The sequence below is a fragment of the Leopardus geoffroyi genome, chromosome B3 (assembly GCF_018350155.1).
Source record: "Leopardus geoffroyi isolate Oge1 chromosome B3, O.geoffroyi_Oge1_pat1.0, whole genome shotgun sequence".
NCBI classification, from domain to species: Eukaryota; Metazoa; Chordata; class Mammalia; order Carnivora; family Felidae; genus Leopardus; species Leopardus geoffroyi.
In genome coordinates this window covers 32,846,691-32,863,577 of record NC_059337.1, presented here as the reverse complement: position 1 = coordinate 32,863,577, position 16,887 = coordinate 32,846,691, and the positions used below count along the sequence as shown (strand labels likewise).

General features: G+C 45.4%; 1 protein-coding gene across 9 annotated transcripts in view; it reads left to right on the top strand.

The window, feature by feature from the left end:
- Positions 1-15,686, top strand: part of NEO1 (neogenin 1) — a 236,168-nt gene extending 220,482 nt beyond the window's left edge. For 7 of the 9 annotated variants that reach the window (XM_045449150.1, XM_045449149.1, XM_045449148.1 and 4 more), the window contains 6 exons: positions 1,653-1,891; positions 2,511-2,603; positions 5,967-6,125; positions 10,108-10,371; positions 12,677-12,813; positions 13,013-15,686. In XM_045449150.1, the coding sequence (XP_045305106.1) occupies positions 1,653-1,891; positions 2,511-2,603; positions 5,967-6,125; positions 10,108-10,371; positions 12,677-12,813; positions 13,013-13,096 (976 nt within the window). In that variant the 3' untranslated portion in view covers positions 13,097-15,686. The remainder of the gene's footprint in view (positions 1-1,652; positions 1,892-2,510; positions 2,604-5,966; positions 6,126-10,107; positions 10,372-12,676; positions 12,814-13,012) is intronic. The other 2 variants (XM_045449152.1, XM_045449151.1) reach the window with 1 other exon arrangement.
- The last annotated feature ends 1,201 nt before the right edge of the window (positions 15,687-16,887 follow it).

Here is a 16,887-nt window from a genome sequence, read left to right as displayed (position 1 = left end):
CTCATCTTAATCTCTCAACAGTGTTCAACTCAACTACTCCTTCCTTTTGAAACATTCTCTTCTCTTGTATTTCATGATTGTATGGTTGTTTTTTTTTTCACAGCTCCTCCTGTCTACCCAGCCATCAAATACAAACCTTCCTTAGGGTCTGGTCCTAGACTGACTTCTCCCTCTATGCTCTTCCCCAGTGATATCTGCTCCCATGGCTTCATTTACTGTTGACATTCCAGTTACTTCTGTGTTTCTATCTCTAGCCAGGGCCTCTCTTCTGAGTCTCAGACTTGCACACCACTTGCCTCTTCTGCATTTCCTCTTGAGTGTCTCAGAGGCACTCAGCATGTCCAAGACAGAATTTATAATCTTTTCTGTGAAACCTGCTTCTACTGCATTAATCCCAATGTTAGTGAATGGCTTATCCTCACACCTTGTCTTCATCATCTGCTCCTCTTGCTTCGTTACTCCCACCCCACCAAATCTCAAATGACCAAATCTTGTCATTTCTGCCCCCTGAAGAGCTGTCAAGTGTGCCCCTTTCCTTCATTCCACTATCCTGAACCACCATCAGTCATGGCTAAGACTATTGCAGTAGCATCCTGTTTGGTCTCCTGTCCCCTACCACATAAATCCGTTCTTCACACCACAGTTAACATAAATTTTTAACTCAAAATTGATCTTCTTACTCTCCTGCTTAAAACCATGTAGTGAAATTAAACTCTTGGCATGTCTCTAAAAGCCCTTTATGGTCTGGGCTCCCTTTCCACCATCATTTCCTGTCATTCTTCCCATGGTTCACTGTGCTCCCACCACTCAGGACTTCTTACAATCCCTCTGATACACCAGGCTGTTGTGCTCTGCTGCAGGACTTTGACATAAGCTGATTTCATCACCTGGAAGGCATTTTCCACCCTTCCTTCTTTAAGTCTTAACTTTGGCATCACCTCTTCCTCCAGGTTTGTCCTCTCCACCTTATGTGCAACTATTAAGAAGTAACTGTAACTCTTGGCATTTCATTAAGTTCAGAATATTTTAAAATACTTAGTTCAATATCTGTCTTCCTCACTTGACCAGAAATGCTGTGGGCACAGCAAGCCAATACAGGGATTGACTGGCATACAATGGACACCTAATAAATGCTTACTGAGTGGATGAGTGAGCGAATGGAGAAATTAAAGCACAGAGGAGTAGACACTGTCATCTGCTTTCGTGACTTTACCTGTTTGGTAGTCCTTGTTTGGGTTACCTAAAATGTTCCCTTCCTTTTTTATGAGCCATAGACTACCTCTACTCCACTCTTACATTTCTGATTAATGTTTTCTGTCTATTGTTTGGAACTGGAGGAGAAACCTTCTGCTTTAGAGATTGTTTAATCTTAAAATGCTGTCTAATTTGTTGATAAAAAAATAGTCACAAAGCAGTAGTCAAATGTGCCCTTGTATGTATCTCTAAATATGGGTGGACAGAGCAGAGATACCCTTATTATTCCCTGAAGTGAACTTACCGCCTCAGTTTTTTGTTGTTTCGTTTGTGTGGTTTTAGTTTCTGCCTTTGCTTGAAGCATCTCTCAGATGGGCAGTTTTAGTCACTCAAGCCTTTGACAAATATGTTCAAAAGCGTGACTTTAAAAAAAAAAACCCTCTTAAATTTGTGCCTAGGAAACGAGCTGCTTGCAAATCAGTGAATGGTTCCCACAAGTACAAAGGGAACTCCAAAGATGTCAAACCCCCAGACCTCTGGATCCATCATGAGAGACTGGAGCTGAAACCCATCGATAAGTCTCCAGACCCAAATCCCATCATGACTGATACTCCAATTCCTCGGAACTCTCAAGATATCACGCCAGTTGACAATTCCATGGACAGCAACATCCATCAAAGGCGGAATTCATATAGAGGTGCAGGTTATCCCCAAATATGGGGACACTATTTCCATTTAAATCATTTTCTGTTTTCTACAATTGCCTCAATTTGGTGATTCCTATGTGAGGTTAGGTTTAAAGAAATCTGTGTGGTGGGATTTGGTCAACATCAGGTAAAGAATAGCTAACCTGAAGGAAAAAAAAAAAAAAAATAGCTAGCTTGTCGTGGGGGAGAGGTTCTGTACCCAGATGAGATAGCTTTCTGGATCTGTTAGGTCTCCTCTCATGTGTTGCCAACTCGATACTCAAACATTTGAGACAACCTAGCCCACGTCTGTACATTTCATCCTGTCCCTTCATTTGGAGTCCACCTGTCATTGTGGTTTTCAGAATGTTCTGGTCTGGATGCCCTTACTCACAGACACCACACTGAAGCATGGTAGGCAGCATTGTGTCAACTGCATTGACTCTCAGCAGAGACTTCCTGTAATGCACTACCGGTCATTCGCCTCTTTATTTCATTTCCTGCAGAAACACCTCATCCCCATCATGGTGTTTGTGAGTCCTGAGTCCCCCACCAGAGATGTTCTACTGCTGAGCCTACCTAGTGGCGTAGGGCATACACTTGTAACTAATCTCTGTATTTGATGTCTAGGGCATGAGTCAGAGGACAGCATGTCTACACTGGCTGGAAGGCGAGGAATGAGACCAAAAATGATGATGCCCTTTGACTCCCAGCCACCCCAACGTAAGTTAAAAGCCTCTCATTTGCCCTGTGCTATCAGTATATCTAGTCATTCTGGGGAGCAACTATGAATGATCTCTTTGACTTCACTTGATCCTAACACAAAAGATAACCTACTGAAGCTGGCACCTTGAGGGAAGAAATACCAAACATACTTTGCAATTAATATTATTCGTGAGACTATTTTCTTTAGATAAATAAGCTAAAAAGCCAACTCCCTCAGTCTCTCAGGAACAGGGAAGTTGCCAGTCTCCCTGACAATGTGCATAGCATCTCCATGGCACAAATGAGGAAGCCAAATTTCACAGTACTCCCTAGACTTCCTGATACGCAGTGTTGATGGGGCACCTGTGGATTTTTTTCTAATTAGTGGACTTTATATTTTAGAGAATTTTTTCTAATTAGTGGACTTTATATTTTAGAGAAGTTTTAAGTTTATAAAACAGAGTTTTTAAAACACAATTTTTCAACCTTATTTGAAACCTTATTTGCCTCACTTTCATAAGCATAGAAGTTACCTAGCCTTCTTTAATAACGTTTGAAATCCAAAGTGAAATATCATGACTGAAAACCCAAAGGCAATGGGACAGACCAATTTCTTTTTTAAAACGACTGTGTCTTCTCCCTTGTCACTGTTTTCAAGATAGAGAAGCAGTTCAGACTAGCTAGCACAGTGGGGCTCTCAGTGTGGGTGCCTGCACCAGCCTAGAGTGATACAAAACCACCTGCCTACTAAGAGCAAGTTTAAAAAACTTGGAAGTATTTGCTCTAAGCTGAACAGGTGCCCAGTAAGCCTTAACGCTGCCCATCCTGAAAGCATCCATTAGATCACTTTTCAATTTAACCTAAATGAGCCTTTGAATTTGTTATTCATTTCATAAGATGTCTGATTTCAGAACTCTCAGGCATCTCTCTGTTGACAAGTTGCAGGGATTTAAACCACAGATACCCTACACACAAAGAAATGAACCATGACTCCCTATGCTTGGAAACTGGCGAAACACCCAAGTGTGTAAGTGTGCACACACACACACACACACACACACACACACACACATACACACACTGTGCACAAACATGTAGGCACTAGCCTCTAAAAATCAGCTTTGGAAGAGAAAGGCTGATTCGTTAATAGGTCATTTCTGCAGGAAGTAGTTTTGCTCAGGGACCGTGATGAAAAATGAAGAGCCTGAACTTGGAAACATGCAGGGGGAAAAATATGGTTTTCCTCTTATAAGAGGTGCCCAGGATGGGGTCCCCAGGTTTAAAACATAAATGTCTGAAAAGAGTAAATCCATTATAGTTGCTTTTAATTTATAGGAAGACGGTAGCTTGACTGCTTATTTGTTTTGTATAAGATTTTAGTTTTTACCTGAACTGGCTTATTTTTAAATGTTAAGGAGAAAAGATATGTTATACCAGTTGGTAACAGTTCTTTTTTCTTTCTTTGGGAGGGGGATGGGTAAGGTGTACACATAAATATACAGTATTATTTAATTTGTGCCTTAATGGTTGGGTGAGTGAGTGGAATCTTTAATTCAGGAATCTGGAAACCAGGTACCCCGATGTACTTGTGACCTTCAGGTTTTGAGATCTCCTTTTCTGCCTGTGGCTCCAGTCCTTTCTTTCAAGCTGCAGCTCCCTGAAGTCTGTCTTCACCATCCACCTTCCTATTGCCAGCATTGGGCTGGACTCGGTCAGCCTTGTACAAGACCTTGCTCAGAAGCATCAGGATCCAAGTCAGCTGACAGCTAGTAATTGCCAGATGTAATCTAGGCAGGCACTCTCACATTGTTTTCTTTTTCTACTTACTCTACTTGGAAAGATTGGAAATGCCTTTAAAAAGAGGAAGTCAATTTTGTTTTTCTTTGTTAGAGTCCTGCACACCTAGGATGCTTTGCAGGTTGGACTTCCTAGGTAAAAATCAGGAGGCTTCTTTCCCTCGTCCTAGCCTCAATTCTAGAAAATGCTGATTCTGAAGCTTCTTGCTCCTAAAAACCACCTATCTTCCCCCTAAAGGAAATGCTGACTCCCAGACTGCCCTGAACCCTCCTCTGCCAGCTTTTCCAAGTGTTTTATTCCGAAGGACCACCTGAGCCTTCTGGTCTCTTGGTGGAGCCATCTGCTTGTCCAGCAAGTGGCCAGGACAGGAAATAGCTGGAGAATAAAAGCATCCTGTTTATTGACTAGGATTTTTCTTCACCAGAGTAATTTTGAGTGGCCTCACAAAGATCTAGGGAGATCCTTGATGACAGAGACATTTAATAGACTCCAAAGGCTAATTAAGCTTTATCATAGTTTGTGAAGCCCTTACTTAGAGGGAAAAAAAAGATCCCCTGTGTTCCTAATCAGCCCCACCTGTTTGCCTGTTTAAGGGTTTAGAGCTGACCATGTTGGTCTTAAACATTCTGTTTCTAAAAGTGCTCTAAGGGAGGACCAAAGAGAGGCTTATTCCCCAGCTGGGCTTCTGGTTTTGTTTGTTTGCATCTCAATCAATAATGAAGCCTCATTAAAGAAGTGTTTTGTCTTCATAGAAGGTTGTATATGAGATATCTGTGTGGAAACTTGGATTCTATAGCTAAATGCAGCAAATTCCTTAGCTTTTGTGGGATGGAAAGAGGCAATTAGGAAAGATCCATTTATATTTTAAAATGTGAATGGATGTGGCTGAGCTTCCAGACGAGAAGAGAAGCGGTCAGAGATGGTGCCATAGGCCTGTGTTCCATACTTTTCTTACAACTTTGGAGTTCGGGCCCGTTTGCATCCTTTTAAGATACGAAAACTGATTAAGCGGCTACTCATTCATTCAGCCTCAATGCCTACTGCATGCCTCATCCAACTGTAAGAAAAACGGAACGTGTTAGGAATATAATCAGAGGAAAAGAGGCTTGTATTTTTTTTTAGCAGGAGAAAAAAAAATGATAGAAACCTCAACCATCATTTGTTTGCTAATGGATTTATATTTTGTGACATATTCAGTTCGATGTTTTAATAACTCCTGTAATCCGTGTTAATTGTAGAAGAATTGGAAAATACAGGTGAACCAAAAGAAATTTTTTTTTGACTCCTGACCACTCTTCCCCCACAAGATAATCCTCATAAACATTTTAGTACCTATTCCTCCAAGGTTTTTTTTTTTTTTGTTGTGTGTGTGTGTGTGTGTGTAGACAAATACATAGCAGTATGTTGATTTTTTAAAAAAACAAATGTAAAATCCATGGCTAATTGTTCACATCCAGCTGCCACCCAGAAACCAAGGGAACGGTCGTACCACATGGGAGGGGCAGGGGCGGCTTTGCTCTTGAACTGTACTTGTGTGTGTGTGCAAGCACGTTAAGCACTTCTCTGTCTTGTGTTCGTTCACAGCTGTGATTAGTGCCCATCCCATCCATCCCCTCGATAACCCTCACCATCATTTCCACTCCAGCAGCCTCGCTCCTCCAGCCCGCAGTCATCTCTACCACCCGGGCAGCCCGTGGCCCGTTGGCACATCCCTGTCCCTTTCAGACAGGGCCAATTCCACAGGTGAGAGATGAGGCTCGAGCCCCCGATGGAAAGCATCCTGGGAGTTGGCAAGCCCAGATGGGGAGGACTTGCCCTGCTTAGAAGGATTTGGAATTTTTCTGTGTTATTTATGTATCATAACATTTCTGTCACTGACTCGAATTTGTTTCTATAAAACTCACCCCATTTTCTTCTCCCTAAGTTGTTAAGTACTCAGTGCAAGGTGTTCTTTCAGTAAAAACGCAATAACTCTAATCACATAACCATGTCCTGTTCCATCAAGTTGCATCTTAATTCAGTCATGTTTTCAAGTTTCTTTATTTTTTTAATCTTACAATCTGAAAGGAAATCTCATTCTGGGTGATTTTTCAGACACTAGAGGTAGCCTTTGCCTCATAGTCACCCTGATGTTGGGAGGGTCTGGAGGGCAGCCATAAGGTAAATTCTCATCTGAGGTCTCACTGCATTCCTCCTGCTGTGGCCCGGAGTGAGAGGAGTACCACGGGGCCACATTGAATTCTGTGCCTCAGATTGTACACCTCAGGATGTGCCCGGTGGACGATTGAAGTTACAAGGGGCTGCACAGACATAGATCATCTCTAAACAACAGGTAGAAATTAGCCTAAAAATCTGCAGTGCATTGCCAGACAACCATGCCCCAGTTGGGATATCTCAGGAAATAGCATTATCAAAACAGTTTTAGGGAGGAAATCGTGAAGGTGAGGAGACAGTAAACGGAACAAATACTGTAATTCCTCATTAGATGAGCATGAACTTCCATCTTCTCAGTTTTAAGGCAAAAATCTAGTAGCTTCTCATATGTACAGTATGTTCTTTTTCCACCATTTGAAACTTGTCTATTAATAGTTATGATGTTACTAGTAGGACTAAATTTTGGTCATTCTGGAAAACAAGAGAACTTCAAGTGAATTCCATTTTTTAAAAGCACCTCAAAACCTCATGCTAGAAGTTTGGGTTGCCAGTAACACTCCCCCTCCCCTTTTAAGTTTTGATCAATTTGAAATATACCTAAAACATCAAATGAAGGTCAAAGCTTTATTTAGGGATCTACTGACTCCCACAATTACCTCTCCCAAAGCTTTACTCGGTTTGGACAACGCCACTTAAACCCATGTCAGAAATTGGCCTTATGCTCTCTCCCTCAAGATCCAGGTTTGGGGTCCTGCCGTAGGGAGAGACCATCTGCCAGAGGCTGTATGGAGAACTACCCTCTGGCTCACAGACTTAGTCTCAGAACAGGGACCAGAGAGCAGACCTCCAGATGTGCTCTTAGAAAGCATTTTTATGTCCTCTGTTTCTCTATTTTTAAGCCAGAGGAGTCCCACCCACTAAGATGTGGGCCTGCCAGAGTGCATGGTAGGCTCTTCCCAACCAGATTAGCCCCTCTTCCTTCCTCTCAGACTAGGAGGGGTCAAAGGTTGGCAAGAAGCAGGGCAGCCCCGCCCAGCCCTCAGCCAGGTAGTCTAGTGCTGCTGAAAGCACTAGTCTGTACGGACTTGGGCAGAGAGTGAAGAGAGGGCAAAGTAAAGATCTGCATCACTAGAGGGTTCCTCGCTTTAATGACCAGGGGGATAAAGAAGGTAAACTAATGACTGGGAAAGTCACTGAAGATAGATTTGAAACATAGAGCAAGTCTCTAGAAATCATCTGCATTCTCTCACTGTTGTGTTTCCCTGTGTCTCTGGAGGAGCTCCGAGCTGCCACCAGCCCTGCACATGCAGGCTAGGCGTGACTCGGACCGGCCAGGGCAGTCCTTGCTCTGGAGACCATTTACTGTGTCACCACCACTTGACGTAGGAAGAGCACTTTCCTTTTGTCCAAGCCCTTGGCCAGTGTGAACTTTGTGTGTCTTAAACTCTGAGAGGTAAGTCAGTCAGGAAGTAGACTCCTCACCAAGCGGAAGTTTAGGTACAGCATAGTTTTCCTCGTGAGCCAGCAGTGTTGCACGCTTTCAGGGCACACCCTTCACTGAGAGTATAGTGTGCCTGGTGCCCTCTGTAGTTATACCACAAGACAGCCCTGGTCTGTGGCAGCAGGCCAGGGCTCTGACTCATGTAGGCAGCCCTATCTTCTTTTTTTACATTTCCCACCATCTCTTTGGCCCTCAGAAGCTTATGTATGAAATTAAGGCCGTTGAGGCAGCCGAGGTAGGCCTCTGTGCCCAGAGCTGACCCAATCGCCTGCTGATACAAGCTGACGGTCCCAGTTGGAGCCTGCCTTTTTCTCTGCTACTCCCTGCAACCCTCCTTGACCAGCTTCTCCCTGGCCGAGGATCACACGGAGTGGGTCCAGCAGCTCCCAGCTGTGGCTGTGGCTGTTTAAGCAAGCACAAGAAACAAGGTCCTTGGTGCACCTCTTGAGAGGATGAGAAGTGACCTAGTCCTAGTAGGGTTATCATCACAGCCAGGCTTTCAGCACTAGGGGGAGGGGAGTCCCTCATCCCTGAGACCCAAGGTCTTTAAGCTAAGGGAGTAGCACTTGTGACTGGTGTGACTTGTCTCCTAAGAGCCCAAGGGAAGAGATTCAGTGATACCTCAGCAAAACAGGCAGGGAAATAGGTTGGATTTCTTCAGGCTACTCATGCATTACTACTTAAAAGGGTTTATTTTCCTTTTTAAGGTTGAGGACTCTAGGGGTCAGGGGAGGCCCTCCTCCTGACTAGCTGGTGCAGCCTATTTGCGGAGAGCTGGTGCCTCCGGGCCCCTTCTCAGGACAGGGATGTTGGTCTGCACCCCTGTTTGAAAGGGCTTCCTCTTATGGCCAGCCTGGGTCTTGGTGCTGCTTCTGCCGCTGCAGGGTCAGGGGCCATGTGGTACTGGAAATGGAAGGGCAGTTTGACGTGGTAGTTCAGAGCATGGGCTTGGGAGTCAGAGCACAGGGGTTCCGATCCCTGCCCTACCCATTCTATCTGCATCTTTGGGCGATGCCTAACCTCCCAGTGCCTTCTGAGTTAGTATGAGGACTGAGGGAGGTAAGGAATACGAAGGGCATAACATAGTGCCTGGCTCAGCGTAAGCACTCAGTAATTTACAAAGAAAAGAGCCTTATCAATTATTCAGGTCCCGTGTTCAGCACATTTCATACATCTTCTCAATCCTCAGTGAGTTATTTTATTCTTCCTGTTTTGTAGGTGAAAAAAAAACAGAGAGTTTCAGTGACTGCCACATTCACCCAGCTAGTATGCCAGGATTAGAGTCCAGGTTTATCAGACTCCAAAGCCAGTGCTTTTTCCATCCCCCCATGCTGCCTTCTAGAACAGCTCTGAGCCCTCTTCACGTATTTTGAGATTATCATGTTCTTCCTTAGTCTCCCCCTTCTCCAAGCTTATCTACCCCTGTTTTTCGCTCTGGACCCAAACACCCCTCCTATGGCATGCTCTTAAAGCTATTTGCAGACCTCTGGACTATTTGGTTGTCCAGGTCTCACTTGAGCTGTGGGGCTGTTGCTCTGGTGAGGCTGCACACAGTCCGCAAAGGACATATTTACCACCTGTGGCATTGCTTCTCCTGTAGTAACCACCAGGCCTTGTGGGCAGATACTTGTCAGGTACCCAGCCAGCCTTAGTGACTAGATGTGTACTCTATGAAAGACCAGCTTCTAAGGCTGAGTGTCAAGGAGTGATGTTTTAATCTCTTTTTATACTTATTTACATCTTAATAGACAGTAGTCTCAGGAATCTTTCTGTGTACTACACAGTAAGTACTGAGGAGAACTTTAAATCTGTAAAATTGTGACCACTTAGCTGTGTAGGTGAGAAGGTTCCAGCAGAGCGGTTGGTTGACAAAATTCTTTGGGACTCTCTTAGGTTAGTCCATTCCTACCTGGCCTTGTCAGTAGTGCTAAACCATCTTCCCTTGGACTAGCACTGATCCTAAGTGCTTATTGAACTGGTTTCAGGGGCCCTTAGAAGTAGCCAGAACCCCGGTATGTGCATATGATTCATGGTAGAAGAAATGCTAACATTTAGACTTTCCTGCTGTAGAATCCGTTCGAAATACCCCCAGCACTGACACCATGCCAGCCTCCTCGTCTCAAACATGCTGTACTGATCACCAGGATCCTGAAGGTGCTACCAGTTCCTCTTACTTGGCCAGCTCCCAAGAGGAAGATTCAGGCCAGAGTCTTCCTACAGCCCACGTTCGCCCTTCCCACCCATTGAAGAGCTTTGCTGTGCCGGCAATCCCGCCCCCAGGTCCTCCCACCTATGATCCCGCGTTGCCAAGCACACCATTACTATCCCAGCAAGGTGAGTGAGGGCGGCAGCACCACTGGAGGGACCCTTTGGCTCTGGCTTATGGCAAAAGTCACTTCTTTGAAAATAACAAAGCAAGTATCTTCCAAGCTTATCCTAGCAATTTAGAGTAGCCGGAAGTCATTGCCCCTCTCAGGAAGTACATGGGCTCCCCTCCTTGGGGAATGCATATGAACCAGAGAATAATTTGGTGGGGAGTGAGGGCTGACTTTTCAAATTGTGTTTTGGGTGCAGAATCCTTGATGGTAAAACCCAGTGGCCATGGATATGGGCAACAGATCTAATCCATTCAGTTTCCCAGAAGTGCATCATCCTGTAGGGTTCCTACAACCTAGAGAAGGATCAGGGAGGCCAAGACACGGAAGCCAGGGGACCCTTTGGATGGGAAGTCTGTATTCCCTAGGTTCACATGGCCCAACAAAGTCCCCTGACCTGAAAGGCATGCTTTTCCCCACTTACCTGTTACGATGGTTTGTTTTAGAATAAGTCAGTGGTTTTCAAGCTTTTTGGTCTCAGGATCTCTTTATACTCTTAAAAACTATTGAGACCATGAAAGAGCTTTTCTTTTTTTTTTTCATTAAAAGAAATTTTTTTTTAATGTTTATTTATTTTTGAGAGAGACAGAGACAGAATGTGAGTGGGTTAGGGGCAGAGAGAGAGGGAGACACAGAATCGGAAGCAGGCTCCAGGCTCTGAGCTGTCAGCACAGAGCCCGACACGGGGCTCAAACTCACGAGCCATGAGATCATGACCTGAGCTGAAGTCGGACGTTCAACCGACTGAGCCACCCAGGCTCCCCGAGAGAACTTTTCTTCACATGGGCTATATCTGTCTGTAACTTACTATATTAGAAATTAAAACTCAGAACATTTTAAACTATTTTATTAATGCATTTAAAAATAGCAATAAATCTATCATTTGAAGATAGCTTATTTTTCTGAAAAATAACTTCTCAAAACAAAAATACAGTGAGAAAAGTGACATTGTCTTCTGTTTTTGCAAATCTCTGTAATGTCTGGCTTAATAGAAGGTAGCTGGATTCTCATACCTACTTCTGCACTCAGTCTGTTGCAGTATGTTATTTTGGTTGAAATATAAAAAAATCTTGGCCTCAGGTAAGTTGGAAAAGGGAAGAGTATTTTTGTAACCTTTTCAGATAACGGGATATTCTTTTTTGATACTATGGCAAAATGCAAGAAGTTGTAGTTTCTTACAGGTTTGTTTGTAATGTGGAATCAGAACCCATACCCATGAACTGTTCGTACTCTGTTCCATTAAAATCCATCTATCTTGTACTTTGAGTGCATGATATCAAACATCACACATTAGTCATTTGGAAAATACTGGTTCAGTAAGTTATACAGATCCTCCAAGTCTTGACCTATTTCATTGTACAATATCTAAAAATACATTTATTAATATCCCCAAAGGCTGTGAGTATTGGGAGGCTCTGAAGCTCATGCTGGCAGACACAAGTTTTTCAGGATTCTAATTTTCACTTGAAACTTAAATTTTATCGCTAGCAGTAACTACTGTCCATTGTTTCTCTTGAAGTGACCAGCCTTTTGTACTTTCTAGAAAATTTCTACAAACGCTCAAGTCTGAATAACTGGTTTGCCTTTCTTTGGACTAACGGTGCTTCATGATAAAAGCAACAATTGCGCTTGTAACTCAAGCTGTCACAAATGCCTTACTCGAAACAGCCACCATCCTTGAGTATATAGCAGGAGTTCTTTATGCAGACTTTCCATCTTGTCACATAGAATATTGAAAAGATGTGTAATCAAGTTGAGATTTAATAAAATAATTTTTACTACTTCCTTAAGGATGATCTTAATGAAACAGTTAAACTGTTTTGTTTTTTTCATTGCAAGGGGTGTCAGCTGATGACTTACAGTTTGGTGCCACTGCCTTAATTTGTGCTAAGGCTCCGATAGTTTTACGCACTGCTTTCATACCCTGAGTGCAAAGGTGAAAAATGTCTTCATATTATTTTGAAAAGAATTTTGACCTCCTGGACATCCCACAAGGATTCCATGGATACACCAAGGTGTGGTGACACTTTGAAAACCATAGGAGTAGATTAGTTTCCCAAAGCCAAATGGAGTATTTTCTCTGGCCTCTGAGATGCCACACTTTCTCCCTCCTTCCATCTAGTGCAGCCTTTTCAGAGCCCGATCTGTGCACTGGGTCTGGGTGCGCCCCTCACCCAGAAGCAGCATTTGGACCTTAGTTGCCTTGGTGCGGAATGGGGGGAGCGGGCTCAGCCCTACACCTGATGGTGTGCTTTCCCCCTCAGCTCTGAACCATCACATTCACTCGGTGAAGACAGCCTCCATTGGGACTTTAGGAAGGAGCCGGCCTCCTATGCCAGTGGTGGTTCCCAGTGCCCCTGAAGTGCAGGAGACCACGAGGATGCTGGAAGACTCCGAGAGTGTAAGTTCCTGGGCCACCAGCCCAGCCACGATGTCTAGGTGCATGTCCCACAACCTGCGAGTGTGCTGGTCACACTGATCCTCGGTGCTGTCCCAGAAGTGTGAAGCAGATGCACTCATTCATTGAGCAGATGTACACTGAGCATCTCCTCTGAGCCAGGAAGCATGCTGAGGGTTTATCTGCTTTCTCTTTCCTGCAGAGCTATGAACCAGATGAGCTGACCAAAGAGATGGCCCACCTGGAAGGACTAATGAAGGACCTAAACGCCATCACGACAGCATGACGACCTTCCCCGGGACATGACTGCAGACCTGGGTCTAGAAGTCTTGGGACGGAGCCTGGAAAGCAAGGATTGTACAGAGCACGTGAGGACAGCACTTGAGAACACAGAGCGAGCAAGCAGACCGGTCAGCGCCCCTGTGTGGGGCTGGTTCCGGGCATGGCCACCTGCCTTCTCCTGGTCAGCCTGGAAGAAGCCTGTGTCGAGGCGGCTTCCCTTTGCCTGCTGACACCCTGCAGGACTGGGCACCATGGGCCAAAATTTTCTGTCCAGGGAAGAGGCAAGAAGTGCGACGACCTACATTTCACTTTGTGGTCAGGCTGTGTCTTCGTGCTGCGACTGCATCGCCTCTATGGAGTGTAGACATTGGCATTTATGTACAATTTTATTTGTGTCCTATTTTATTTTACCTTCAAAAGAAAAACACTATCAAAAACCAAGGGAGTCCATGGTGTTCTCCACAAGTGGTTGACGTTTGACTGCTTGTTTGAATTATGTATGGAAAGTCATTGACAGTGTGGGTTGTTCCAGGGGTTGGCTTGTTTTTTGTTTTTGTTTTTATTTTTGAATTCCAAGTCATTGCATCCTCTACCAGCTGTTAATCCATCACTTTGAGGGGGGAGGAAATGTTGCATTGCTGTTTGTAAGCTTTTTTATTATTTTTTTATTATAATTATTAAAGGCCTGACTTTCTCCTCTCATCACTGTGAGATTACAGATCTATTTGAATGAAATGTAACATTGAAAAGACTTGTTTGTTGCTTTCTGTGCAGTTTCAAAGTATTGGGGTGGGGGTGGGCTGGGGGGTTGGGAATAGGAAATGGCGGGGCTGCTGAGGTCTGTGAATGTTTCAGTCGATGTACTTTCTTCCAGAAGCCTGCCGAGAATGGAAGCATCTTCTTTATTGTCCTTTCCTGGCATGTCCATCTCTATTGTCACTAAGTTGCAACTGGAGTTTCGTTTGGATCTAGTTAAAAAAAAAAAAATTCTTCTGTGCAATAGGTGAGTTCGAGAACTTAGCTGCCCTGATGTCTTGGTCATATCCTGATAAGAATGTCCATGCTGAGGCGCCAGTGCCATATCTCCAGCTACAGGAGTGATGCCGGAACAGGACAAGAGCCCAAGCCTGTTCCTGGGAAATCAGGGGAAAAGATGGAGTCCCTTTCCTGCTGTTATCATGTGTTCCCTGGGGGGGGAGGCCAGAGGTGAAGGAAGGAACTTTGTCTCCACATAGGACTCCTTGCTTCTCCCTAGCTCCTGTCCTCAGCCAGCCTGGCTCTCGCTGCCGTGTTTCAGAGCCACTTAGGAAAAGCGTTCCCAGGATGAGGCAGGCAGGGGCTGTAGCACCCCTGAAGCTCTCCTTTCTGAACATTGTAGATAACGGGACAGGGACAGCGAAAAGGGACAGAGGAGGTGGCTGCCCCCTCCTCCATCCCAGCAGCTCAGTGAAGCCCCTAATTAGAACAGGGTAGCAGGAGGTTGCTGAAGTAATGCTGAGAGGCCCAGCCGCATACACAGAAGCCTTTGCCTTTGCCAACAGTTCTCATGTTCTTTGTCTTAAAAAGGTAAGGAGCTGAGGTGGGTTTTTTGGGTTTTTTTGTTTTGTTTTTTCTTTTGTTTTGTTTTGTTTTTTACTATTGAGAATCTATTCCGACAAAACACAGGACTGACCCTCAAGCATCTTCCCCTACTCCCTACCACTCCCCGGAAGACAGTGTGGAAGGCAGTATAGGAGCATCAGGCTTTGGTTCTGTAGCCAAGAAGAGTTCAGCTCGCTGAGACCACCAGGGGGCGCCCAGCCTACCCGCCTTGGCCCTGCAGGCACCCCACTTGCCTTTGTACATTGGTCATTTCTCCTTTTTTAGGTCTTAACACATATTTGCTTTTTTAGAAGATGAACTCTTTGTATTTATTATTTTGGGGGCAATGAAAAGTGCAATGCCGGAACTCCCGCCACCGTGCCGGCCTGTCGTAGAGGGCAGTGCCAGGCGGGATTCTGGAAAACCAGTGCACTTCAACTGATCCTGAACAGAGCACTCAGAGCACTCTGGACACCAGGAGGGCTAGATTCCCCAGAAACTGTCTTACCTTTTGCCCAAAGAAACGTGCTCGGTATTCGGGGCATTCCCTCCCGTGAACCCTGACACTCGTGTTACCTCAGGGCCTTGGAACCTGGATACTGCCACAGAGCTGGGGCGGGGGGGGCGGGGCCTATTTTTAAATAAAATAACTGTTCAAAGTCGGGGGATTTTTTAAAATTAAAAAGGAAAGCTATTCTGTATTGCACCTTTTCACAATTTAATACATTTTCTTACATTTTCCTGTGATTTTTGCAATTAAACCATTGTGTGTCTTGTAATGTCTAGTTGAGCTGCTGTTCAGCAGCTTCCTTCAGGAGGATTTGGAACACATGTGTCTGTTGCCTTGTCGCCTGCTGGAGGGGGGCCTGGAGGACTGCTGGGGACTAGTCTCTGTACACACTTGTTTGGCCTTTTCTGTAGTTGATGCTGTAAACTCTATGGCTTTTTAAAAAAACAATTTCATGTTTTTATTTAGTATTGGAAATCCAATACACTTTTTTAATCCAATCAAACTCTGGTGTGGTCAAAGAGTGTTTTTCCTGGAGAAAACAGAACTGCGGGGTCCCCTGTTCCCTGCCCCAAAATGACTTTACCGTTGCCCTCACCACCTCAAAGGCAGGAGTTGTGCAGGGCACGCAGGGAGGTGTGGCAGGTGAGCCAGGAGACTGCAGGCAGTGGTAGGGTTGTCCACCAGCCCTGAACAGGAGTCCTGTCCCTGTCCCCGACACCACCCCCCACCCCCCGCTTTGCTGCCCTGCAGGGAGGAGCAACCTGAAGAATGGGAGGTGACAGCTGGTCCAAAGGGCCAAGTGGCCCCAGCAGAGACGTGCAGCCGCCCCCGGAGGGTGTGTAAAGGCCAGGTCACCGATGTGGCAGCGTCCTCGGGCACACTGAGCACCCTGCAGACCTGCGCCCTCCCCTCCTGCCCTGCCTCTCATGGGCTTTGTGACACGAGAGGCAGCATCCACCAGGAGCCCCACCTTTCCCAGGCAACCTCACTCTCGGTCTCCACCCTGGCTCTTAGCTTAGGCTACTGTAACAAAAATACCGTAGACTAGAGGACATAAACAGCAGACAATTATTTCTCACAATTCTGGAAGCTGGGAAGCTCAAGGTAGAGCAGATGTTGTGTCTGGTGAGGACCTGCTTCTTGGTTCGCAGATGCCATCTCGCTGTGTCCTCACATGGAGGAGGGGCAAGGGAGCATCTGGGGGCTCTTCTAAGAGCACTGGTCCCACCCACGGGACTTCACCCTGTGACCTAATCACCTCCCAAAGGCCCCACCTTCAAATAATTCATTGGGAATTAGCGTTTCAGTATATGAATCTGGGGGCATAAACATTCAGTCCGTAAAGCTGTGAGGTCTCTCATGGTACACGAAGGTCTGGGCTTGGAATAAGGGTGAACACAATAGCCACAGGCCCTCCCCCTCCATGAACTTGCAATAGTGTAAGGGATACAGAGCCCAGCGTCCCTCCCAACTGCTCTGACGCCAGCACTGTTTCTGCTCTGCTGCCAGGTGCACCTTATGATACACAAATCTCATCCTTCCCGTTAGCAGCCTCAGGATGGAGTCTGAGCTCTCAGGGCTAAGGTCTGTGCCGGTCCGCTCAGCCTCCCGGGCAAGGCTTCCATCACCTCGTGCTCCCAGGATTCTAGCCACAGAAACCTGCTGTGAAATAGTGTGTAGGCATTGCACATGGACCGTCCTCT